Raw genomic sequence first — 11,627 nt, forward strand, 5'->3', positions numbered from 1 at the left:
ATGTAACAAGGTGTGTCTACGTTGATAGTCAGTAAGGAGGAGTTGTTAATACCAGTCTGCACTGATTGTGGTCTCCCAATAAGTAAGTCAATGATTTAGTTGCAGAGGCAAATGCAGAAGCCCAGGTTTTGAAGTTTGTTTATTATTACTGGGAAGGATGATAGGGTTGAATGTCAAGCAGTATTTGATAAACAACAGCTTAACATATGTCTTATCTAGGTGCTCCACAGCAGAGTGGAGAGCCAGTGGGGTTTCATCTGCTAACGACCTGTTCCAGTGGTAGACAAAATGCAGCATGTCCTCAGGCAAGAGTTAATTCTAGTCATAACCAACCTCCCAAAGATCTTCATCACTGTAGAAGTCAGTGCCACCAGGTGATAACCATTGAGGCAGCTCATCCCGCTCTTCTTGGACATTGGTATAATTGATGCCCTTTTGAAGCAAGTAGGAACCTCAGGCTGCAGTAGGGAGAGATTGAAGATGTCCCTAAAAGTTCCAGTCAACTTGTTGGCACAGGTTTGTCATACCTGGCCAGGTACACTTTCGGGGCCTAACTCATTATGGGGTTTATCCCCTTGAAGAATGTTCTGACATTGGTCTCTGAGACAGAGATTGTAAGATTACTGAATGATATGGGCATTTAAAGTTTATAGGAGTAGGATTAGCCTTGCTTTTAAAGCAAGCATAAAGCACGGCTATTTAGGCTGTTAGGTTTCACCTCAGGACGTACTGGAATGCCAACCCTACCACAGCTACCATGCATTTGATTGTAGCAACTGTGGTAGTAACTCAGGACAGAGAAATATTATTAACATTTTAGATTGAATGACCTTTTGTTAGAACTGAAAAAATTAGGAAAACTGGTATATTTTAAGTTCAAAGTTCAAAGTAAATTTATTGCCAAAGTACATATCAACCTCTAATTGGTCTTCTTACAGGCAGCCACATAAACAAAGAAACCCAATAAAACCTAATTAAAAAGACCGTCAAACATCCAATTTGTTTCCTTTTTATTGTTTGTCTGAAAAAAGAGCAAATTATACGAACAATAAAAAGTAAGCACAATAGTTAGAACTAAAGGTCCACAGCCATGCAGCCAGTTCATTGCTGCTCAGAAGGCAGAGTTGAGGGGTGAACAAAGGGAATGTCTGCAATAAAGACCAGTGTCAACTGAGAGACGGTGGTGAGGGGTTGTGAAGTGCAGCTAATGCATCTGGAAGGGACATCAAAGGTGAGAGAAAAACAAAATAAAAGAATTGCTGGAAATATGAGATAGAGAGCACCATATTTGCTGGAAATCTGTTATAAATGGGAATGCAGGAAATGTCCTGCAGGTCAGGCACATCTGTGGTGAGAAAAATACTCATCTGCCTGCCCACCACATTAGAAGAGTCTAGGCTTCCCACATTTGTTCTCGCTTGTAGGGGAGCTTTCCAGTTTAACACACACCAAATACTAGAGGAATGTTGACTTTATTCCTCTGCGTTGATGCTGCCTGACCTGCTGGGTTCCTCCAACATTTTGTGTGTGTTTTCTAGACTTTTATCATCTGCAGACTCTCTTGTGTTTATGATTCACTATCCACTGTAATTCAATTTTCCATCTCTTGGCTCAAAGTTTTGTACATAATGCTTCCTGCAAAAAACCCTTCAAGTCCAGGGAGGGCTCCTGCCTTTAGCACTGTGTTAAGCAATGTTATTAACCAGTTATAACTGTTTCTTCATATTCCAGATTATTAATTAAATTAAATCCCACAGCTCTTCTGGTGAAATTCAAACTCAGGTCTCCAGAGAGTTCATCCGGGGCAGGGTTCCCAAGCTTTTTTTAATGCCATGGAGTCTTACCATTAACTGAGGGGTCCATGGATGCCAAATTGGGAATCTCTGACCTAGAGGAAGGAAGAGGTGTCATCAAAATAGTTGTGAGAGCCTTTGGTCTTCTAATGGATTTTGGTCACTCAATTGTCTTCTGATATGGAAATTAAAGAAAGAGAATAGCGGAGACTGCAATGGATGAAGTGAAACTGCGAGAAAGGTAGAAACTGGCAGCCAAAGTGATAAAACTGCATGCTCTAAGCAGGAAGCAACACCAAAAAGTCACCAACGTAAAAGCAAAAAGAGAAAGGGAGGAGCCCTGAAGAGAACTGAGACAGTGACTGTACCACACACCCCACAAAAACATAGGCAAAGTATGAGTACTTACATTTGGGTTTAATGTGTGTGCTGTGGTTTCATTTCATCTGAACATTCAAATAAACAAATAATGCAAATCAAAGCAGATAGCAGATACGGAGACCATCGTTTTTGTTTAGAATGCCTGAGTGCAGATTCAGCAAGTTGCTTCATGTGCAAAGGAGTTTTTAAAGTGGCAGAGACATTTTTAATTATTATTTTTCCGTCCCTGTATGAAGTCAACATTAACCTAAATAGATGCATGCAAACAATTTGTAATGCACTAGGCTACGCATTTAGAAAATATTTATGGGAGGGATTATTGTTTTGTACAATGCTTTAGTGGAAAACAGCTAGGGAGCTGTAGTACTGGGTAACTTTCATTGCCATATTGATGGGATCATACCTTTCCGTAGGATACTGGTGTATTACAGTGGAGAGACCGGAGGTATGTTACTACAGTTTTGGACACTGAATGGGTGGATCACCATATCACAAGGGCAACAAGGTTTTATGTGGTGCACTGGTGCATATGTTATCTTGGCAGGGGAGTTGGGGTTGGTTACCTGGATGAATGGTGTCAGTTATTTATATATGATGTTCTAGTGGACCTTTTGCATTGGTATAGGACATTGATGGCTGTGGTAGTTTGTGACAGAAGATGATAGTTATTTTGCCTCTCTATGATACCAATGAACATGCTAGGTTTTTACAAGGTATTGGTGACCCTTCTGCACACCACTGTTATACCAAAAGGTCTCAGCCAGAAACGTTGACTGTACTTTTTTCCATAGATGCTACCTGGCCTGGCCAGTTGAGTTCCTTCAGCATTTTATGTGGGTTGCTCAGATGTCCAGCATCCGCAGGTTTTCTCTTGTTTGTTCGAATCCATGGTTATTTGAGTTCCCGTCACCTCCCTGTCAGGTTGAATCAGTCTGGCCAGTCTCCTTTGACCTCTCACAATAACAAGGCATTATCATGCTCCTCACAAAATGTTTTTTTCAAATTTTGTTTTTGTTTTTTTTGCAGCATTCTCCGTAAACTCTAGAGATTGTTGTGTATGAAAATCTAATGAGATTTTCAGTATCTGAGGTAATCAAACCACTCCATTTGGCACCATCAATGATTCCATGATCAAAGTCACTGATGTAGATCACATTTCTTCCCCATTCTGATGTTTGGTCTGAAAAACAACTGAACCTCTTGACAATGTTTGCATGCTTTTATGCATTGAGTTGCTGCCATATCATTGGATGAGTAGATATTTGAATTAATGAGCAGGTGTATAGGTGTACGTAGTAAAGTAGTCACTGAGTGTATATTACAATGTGATGAAATTCTAGAGTTACAGTTTCATTGAGAGATACAATAAAGAAACAGACCCTTTGTCCCATTGAGTTTGTATCAGTTATTAAGCATCTATTTAATAATCCTGCATGGACCTGTCTTTACACTCCCCACATTCTGCCGCTCATTCACACACAAGGGGCAATATGCAGTGGCCAATTAACCTACCAAGTTACTCGTTTCTGGTGTGAGGAGACCCAGGTGACTGCATGGAGAATGTGGCAAAGCACTGGAGGTCGGGATTGAACACAGTCGCTGGAGTTATGAGGCGACACCTCTCCTTACTACAGCCATGCCTCTGTACCACCCAGACTGATGGGCAACTTCGCCTCAGAGCATCTTAACAGTGCTAGAAATGTTTCCCTACCAATACCATTCTTTTATTAATATCTTTAATGCGATACAGCGCAAAATAGGCCCTACCAGTCCTACAAGCCATGTTGTCAGTGATCTCCTGATTTAGTCCTAGCCTAATCATGGGACAGTTTGCAATGTACCAATGAACCTACTAACCCAGAAGATATCCATATGGGTGGAGAACATAAAAAAGCTCCTTCTAGGCGGTGGCGGGAATTGAACCCCAGTCAGCTGTACTGTAAAGCATTGTGCTAACCACTGTGCTACCATACAGCCTTGCCTATTATAGTGCCTTAATCACAACTAACCTCCCCACCTTAATGCCTTCTAAATGTTAACATCCTAACAAAACTTCTAGGGACGATATAAAGGGAGGTTTCTTTGACGGGCCTCGCATTTACAGATCACTTTTTGTTTTGAAGTCACATGTTCTGTGAGGGAAAGTTGCCCTTCACTTTTAAAGGTTTGGAAGAGGTACTCTGAATAGAATTGTGGCTGAACCAGAATTGCAGCTCTTAATCCATGAGCTGTAAATAAACTAACAAATTACAAGTTTCAGGGAGATAGGAAATATTTAATTAGGGGTTGTACCAAGAACTTCACTTATGCTGCCAAGGGCAGGTACAAAATCTAACAATGGCCCACCTACATAATCCACAAATGTTGCAGAACCATTTGCCCTTTGTAAATGTAGTAAACTTGGTTCTCCTGCCCATGAGCTATGCTGAGCAGATATTTAAATCAGGAAACTGGGTAGTTAGTATCTTTGCTACATGCTCTCACATAATCCTTCTTCCTTATGTAAGGTAATCTCATGGGCCAGAATCTCTGACTGTCACAATCCATTCTAAATCACTGAAATTGCCTCAATGTGCTGATATTATTTATCAGAGATATCACTTTCAAAAGGCTTCCAAAGGGGTTGAGACACAATATTTCCTAGTCTCATAGGATCAATATCCATGAATGGTTACGTGACAGCTCAGTTTCTGTGCTGTTTGACTCTGACAGGAAAATGGAAGGCTATGTGGGGGGAAGAGTTAGATTGATCTCAGAGTAGGTATAAAGATCGGCACAACATCATGTGCCGAAGGACCTCTACTGTGCAGTAGTGTTCTGTGTTCTGTGGTCTTTAATTCTATCATGGGCAAAAATGATCTGGGGCATGTCTTATTGATATATTTCTTAAGAGTTAGCATTAGAGTCATGGAGTCATAGGAAAGTACAGCACAGAAACAGGCCCTTTGACCCATCTAGTCCATGCTGAAACCATTTAAACTGCCTACTCCCATCGACCTGCACTGGGACCATAGCCCTCCATACCCCTACTATCCACATACCAATCCAAACTTCTCTTAAACTTTGAGATCAAGCTCACATGCTTCACTTGTGCTGGCATCTCATTCCACACTCTCAGGACCTTCTGAGTGAAGAAATTTTCCCTCATGTTCTGCATAAACTTCTCACCTTTCACTCTTAACCCAAGACTTCTGGTTATAATTCCCCCGACCTCAGTGGAAAAAGCTTGCTTTCATTTGCCCTATCTATACCCCCCATAATTTTGTATACCTCTATCAAATCTCCTCTCAATCTTCTACGCTCTAAAGAATACAGTCTTAACTTATTCAATCTTTCTTTATAACTCAGGTCCTCCAGACCCGGCAACATCCTTGTAAATTTTCTCTGTACTCTTTCAACATTGTTTACATCTTTTCTTTAGGTAGGTGACCAAAACTTCACACAATACTCCAAATTAGGCCTCACCAACATCTAATACAACTTCAACATAACATAAACACGAGGGAATCTGCAGATGCTGGAAATTCAAGTAACACACACAAAGTGCTGGTGGACCGCAGCATGCCAGGCAGCATTTGACGTTTGCAGAAATTTAAATATGAGTGTTTACGTTGGGCCACATGAAATATCCAAACACAAATACAGTGAGCATGCATTATTGAATGAGTGGCAGGGTGAGTGTGGTGCAGGTACCTGCCTCTGTGCATGTTTCTATTGATTGATCCAGGGAGAAGAAGGCGAATAGATACACTGCTAAAATAATCCCCACAACAATTGTAAAAACCTTTTCAAATAGCACATTATAAGTTTCAGCAGCTGTCATAGAACAAGGTGAAACATTTGAGGTATTATGTATTCTTTAAAAACTGTTCTATATAGGTAGATTTCTATAAAAAAACTACTTCACACTGTTCTCTGCATCTAAAATTTGTGGATCCAAGTCCCATTTCAGAGAAAGCTCTAGGCTGATGTGTCAGTGCTAGGTTGTTTCGGATACGCCATCAAGGATCAACTTTATTTGCCAAGTACAGTACATTTACATGTATTAGGAATTTGCTGTGGTGTGTTGGCCAAGGTGCAACATGCAACTAAAAACATCAACATCCAACAATTATAAAGTTAGGGGTTAAAGGACCAATAAAGAATGAAATGTGCATAAATAAATAAATACCAGCATATAAGAACATAAGAAACAGGAGCAGGAGTAGGCTATCTGGGCCATCGAGCCTGCCCCCATTCAATAAGATCATGGCTGATCTGTCCGTAAACTCAGCTCCATCTACCTGCCTCTTCCTCATAACCCTTAATTCCCTTACTATGTAAAAACCTATCTAACTGTTTCTTAAATGTATTTGGCGAGGAAGCCTCAACTGCTTCCCTGGGCAGAGAATTCCACAGATTCACCACTCTGGGAAAAACAGTTTCTCCTCATCTCCGTCCTAAATCTTCTCCCTTGAATCTTGAGGCAATGTCCCCTAGTTCTAGTCTCACCCACCAATGGAAACAACTTTCCTACTTCTATCTTATCTATCCCTTTCAAAATTTTGTATGTTTCTATAAGATCCCCTCTCATTCTTCTGAACTCCAGAGAGTATAGTCCCAGGCAACTCAATCTCTCCTCGTAGGTTAAGTCCTTCATCCAGTGTATCCTTCCTCAAGTATGGAGACCAGGACTACACACAGTACTCCAAGTGCGGCCTCACCAGCACCCTGTATAGTTGCAGCATAACCTTCCTGCTCTTGTATTCAATCCCTCTAGCAATGAAGGCCAACATTCCGTTTGCCTTCTTAATAACCTGTTGTACCTGGAAGCCAACTTTTTGCGATTCATGAACAAGCACTCCCAAGTCCCTCTGCACAACAGCATGCTGCAATCTTTCACCATTTAAATAATAATAAAAATATTAGTAATAATTTACAATATAAATTGAGGGAAATGTAAAACTTCCATTGGTACTACTTGAAGGAATGGAGCAGAGCTTCCCTAGTTTTACGAATATTATTTGATTATCAGTCAACAGCTCTAAAATTAATCCCTACTTATTATCTCGGCAGTGGTTATGAGAATTTAATTGGTTTGAGAAAGCATTCAAAGTGACATCTTCAGAATCACAGGAAACGTAACTTTGTTATGGACCTTCATACATATTTTCCACAGCATTAGTCAGAAGATCTAGATTCCATTAAGATTTGTTTGTGCTTGATTACATAAAGAAACTGCGCCCTTCCAAGAAACTTACTGCTAACAGCAGGCACCCTGATACGTTGCTTAAAGGTATGATAACTCATACTGAGAAATACTTCTGCAATAGACAGTGGTCCATTGTTTGTTGAAGGAGGAGGAGATACTGCATGTTTTGTGTTTAACCTGGATGTATTATGTAACATGGAGGCACTGTCGATTTCATACAAATTCCAAACAGGTGACATAAGCCAAGTACCTTATCAAAGACACTTGCTCATAAATGGATATTGGTGTATATCTGTCAATGTGCCTAATGAGCAGATATGGTTCATCTGGAGATCCTTTCATGATATGTCTGGTGTCTAGGTCTCGTAAGATTAATGTTAATTCATCAAGATTAATGTCTTCCATCTAGGATGGTCTCTGAAACAAATTTTCTGCAAATAATCTGCAGTAGTTAATTCTGTTGTATGAAATGGTGACATTCCCAGTGAAACTGAAAATCAAGGACCTGCAGATGCTAGAAATCAAAATAAAATCAGAGAATACTGGAATACTTAGGTATGACAATATCTATGGAGAGATGAAAACATAGTTAATGTTTCAGATCGCAAACCCTTTTTCTGTATTTCTGATGAAGGTTCTGATCACGGTTCTTGTCAATGTGAAACAAAAGCACTCTTTTTCCTTGAAAGACATACATATTTCTGGAGGTACTTGGCAGGTCAAGCAGCATCTCTGGTGAAGAATAAACAGTCTGTGTTTTGCACTGAGACCATTTATCAGGACTGGATCTTAGCCTGAAACATCATCTACTTATTCTTCTCCATAGATGTTGCCTGACTTCCGGAATTCCTCCAGCATTTTGTGTGTCTGGATTTCCAGCACTTGCAGAATCTCCTGCGAGTTTTCTTTTTCATTCCTCAGATATTGTCTGACCTGCTAAGTGTTTCCAGCATTTTCTGTTTTAATCAGGCAGCACCTCTAGAAAGTAAAATGGAGTTAACATTTCAGGTTGCTGAATTCTCAATGACACTGAAAAAAGTCAGCAATCAAGCATGAATTATATTGCAGAGAAGGGGAGACATAAGGTGAGCTGAGAGAACTTCTGTGAAAAACAAAGCTCTGTTTTCACTTTTCATTTCCAGCATTCTGTAGAAATTGTTCAGCTTAACTTTGGTAATATTGTTGCATGTGTCACTTTAATGCGGCTTGATAGAACTGGTGCAGCACAAATCGGAGTTGAGCTCTTTTGCACCAGAAATATAAGGTGATGAGACGTTTAACTGGTTCAACATGATGTTTGAAACAGGCAGGTTCCAATTTTGCAGGGGCATGCACATGAACAAAACCTGAACCGCTTTTAGGGAGGAGATGGATATTACACATTCTTACTCTGTTAACTGATTACTTGAGGGGCCGAGGGACCTCGGTGGGTGTGCAGTGGAGATTAATGCCCTGAAAAGCGTTGACATTTCTGAATGTGGTAATGGCAATTTCACCATATGCCTTTTGATCTCCCCATCAAACAATCCTTTCCCCATCCCTGTTAGTTATGAACAGAAACTGTTTAAAGGGCATGGTGATATCTGTACGGTCTGGTGATACAGTGTGATTTTTTTTCTCCCACTTGTTCATGGCATCCTTCATTCCTGGGCATTCCAGTACTATCCCAGAGAGGTGCTAATCCTCCTTGCACAGGTTCTCATAATAGATGCAGGTACGGAGCATAGCACAAGGTAATGGGCTAAGCAATCAGCAAGGGAAAAGATGGGTTGTTCAGTGGATGCTCTTCTCAGTCCCACCCCACTACAAACACCCCTTCCTACTCTGAGAATACTTCACTGATAGCCGCAAGATGACGTTGACCTCTAATTGGATAATTTAGGCAGTGAACCATTTAAGTTTCAAGCTGCTTAAAAATATTTTACAATGTGTCTAAGGGTGAATTCAGTGCCCTAGTGCACACAGAGTGAAATCATACGGGGAGGGAGCGCAGGAAGCACCTGTCAAGTAGACACCATGGCACACCAGGAATCTTTAACCATTGATTAGGTGCATTTCTCTGCCTTCAACCTGCATATAGATTGGGGGCAGTACCTTTGATATGAAAGGCACAAGTTGTAACTCAAAGTCAAAGTAAATTTATTGTCAAAATATGCATATGTCAACAAATACTACCTTGAGATTCATTTTCTTAGATAAAACATAGAGCCATGGAAAAGTGCAACACAGTGCAGCCATCTAGCCAATGCCATTCAACTGCCCTGTCCCTTCCACCTGCACCCTGACCATAGCTGTCCATAATATTTTAGCCATCTTGCATGCATTTACAGTAAAATAAAGAAATACAATAGAACTTATAAAAGCTATACATAAACAAAGACTGACAAACAGCAAATGTGCAAAGGAAGACGCATTGTGCAAATAAAAAAGGAATATGGGTTATATGTAAATAATTAAAAACCAGTGACTGTGTTCCTTGTGTGCATGGCCCATATTAAAGCAAATTCGTAGGGCGTTAGTGTTAAACTTCTATATTCCGCCTGGTTCTGATCATGAGGAAATGTGAGTAGATGTTTAATGGGAATCATATCATGGCGAACAACACAAGCAGAATGAGAAAAATGTGATTAAAAACAAAAAAAATGAAGGGAACAGATCTGTGGATAGGGAATCTGTTAAGGCAGGAAACATCAATACTGTTTGTCTTTCCCCAGATGCCCCTTGACTTGCTGAGTGTTTTAACCCAGCACTTTAGATTTTTGATTATGAACATTAGCATTTTTAAAATGTTTCATTTATTAACAGAAGTATAGCATTGACGGGGACGTTCTGTGGGGCTAACGTTAACACGGTGGGGCTGGGGGTGGGTTGGCGGCCGACATCAGGTGCGAAGGCAAGTGTTCCTGAAGTAGGGGCAAGTAAAAGGCTCAGAGGGACCCTTGTGATGTGCAGGCGTGCCTCCTCCGCGGACGTGGACTGACCGGTGTGTGCTTCCCTTTCAGATATTACAGGTGAACAAAGTAATGTCTGTCCTGTTGTACGGCATGCTTCTCACTTGTCTCGGTGGCATCCAGGCTACTGCCATGGACAAGGAAAGTTCTTCCGAGGACTCGGTGAGCTCTCTCATCATCAAGATCCTCCAGGCGGACATCCTGAAAGGCAGACTCTCCAAGGAGAGCGAGGGGGTGGAGGAGAAGGACCAGGACTCCCGGGCAAAGAGTGACGCTCAGAGGAACGCGGGCTCCTTGGGAAATACAATCTCTGACTTCCAGGCGCTGGGCTCGGTCAGCGCTGAACTGCTAAAGCAGAAGAAACGCTACCACTCGCCCCGAGTGCTTCTCAGCGACCGCCCGCCCTTACAGCCCCCGCCGCTCTATTTAATCGAGGATTTCACGGGCGCCGCGGAGCTGGCCAACCGAACAGCCAGGAGCAAACGGTACTTGGATCACCGGGTTCACCGCGGCGAGTACTCGGTGTGTGACAGCGAGAGCCGCTGGGTGACGGACAAGACGGCGGCGATCGACATTCGGGGCAGGCAAGTGACCGTGCTGGAGGAGATTAAAACCGGCAACTCTGCCATAAAACAATATTTTTACGAGACGCGCTGCAAAGAAGCCAAACCGGGCAAGAACGGCTGCAGGGGCATCGACGAGAAGCACTGGAATTCCCAATGCAAAACCAGTCAGACGTATGTCAGGGCACTGAGCAAAGAGAACAATAAGTATGTGGCGTGGAGGTGGATCAGAATAGACACCTCTTGCCTCTGTGCATTGTCCAGAAAACTGGGCAGATCGTGAGTCCTCCACTCCCTCTCTCACCCTTCCCTCTTACTGTGTAAATATATAAATTATTACTTTAAATTATATGACTCTGCATGCAGCATATGAATGTTTATATTATAGTATAGTTCATAGTTCTTATTTATTAAATAAAACATCCGATGCAGAAAGCTTCTTCCAACTGGCCAAATCAATATTTCTAAGTTGTGCCTTGCTTTGGTATCTGGCCCGAGCCTTGGCCCGCCCTTGTCACTCCCTCCCAACCCATTTTTTAAACAAACAAATCTTTACTTAAGTCCGTATCAGTGATTTGGAAAGGCCGGCGATAGGAGGTAACTCCCAGTCACGAGCCGGCACCGTTCATTCGTGAAAGTGCAGGTAAAAACGCGGGGCATCTTGAGAGCGGCGTTTGCAGCGAAACTGGGAGGAGGAAGCTGAGATCAGAGAGATTGCTGGCGTGGCCATCTGTGTACATCAAGCTGT

General features: G+C 41.8%; 1 protein-coding gene across 1 annotated transcript in view; it reads left to right on the forward strand.

Moving 5' to 3' along the window:
* LOC140186694 (neurotrophin-3-like) overlaps positions 1-11,180 on the forward strand; it is a 37,297-nt gene extending 26,117 nt beyond the window's left edge. Inside the window, exon 2 of the mRNA XM_072241174.1 lies at positions 10,368-11,180. Coding sequence (XP_072097275.1) covers positions 10,368-11,162 — 795 coding nt within the window. The 3' untranslated portion in view covers positions 11,163-11,180. The remainder of the gene's footprint in view (positions 1-10,367) is intronic.
* Positions 11,181-11,627: the final 447 nt, after the last annotated feature.

Source organism: Mobula birostris, chromosome 23, assembly GCF_030028105.1.
Source record: "Mobula birostris isolate sMobBir1 chromosome 23, sMobBir1.hap1, whole genome shotgun sequence".
Classification (NCBI taxonomy): Eukaryota; Metazoa; Chordata; class Chondrichthyes; order Myliobatiformes; family Myliobatidae; genus Mobula; species Mobula birostris.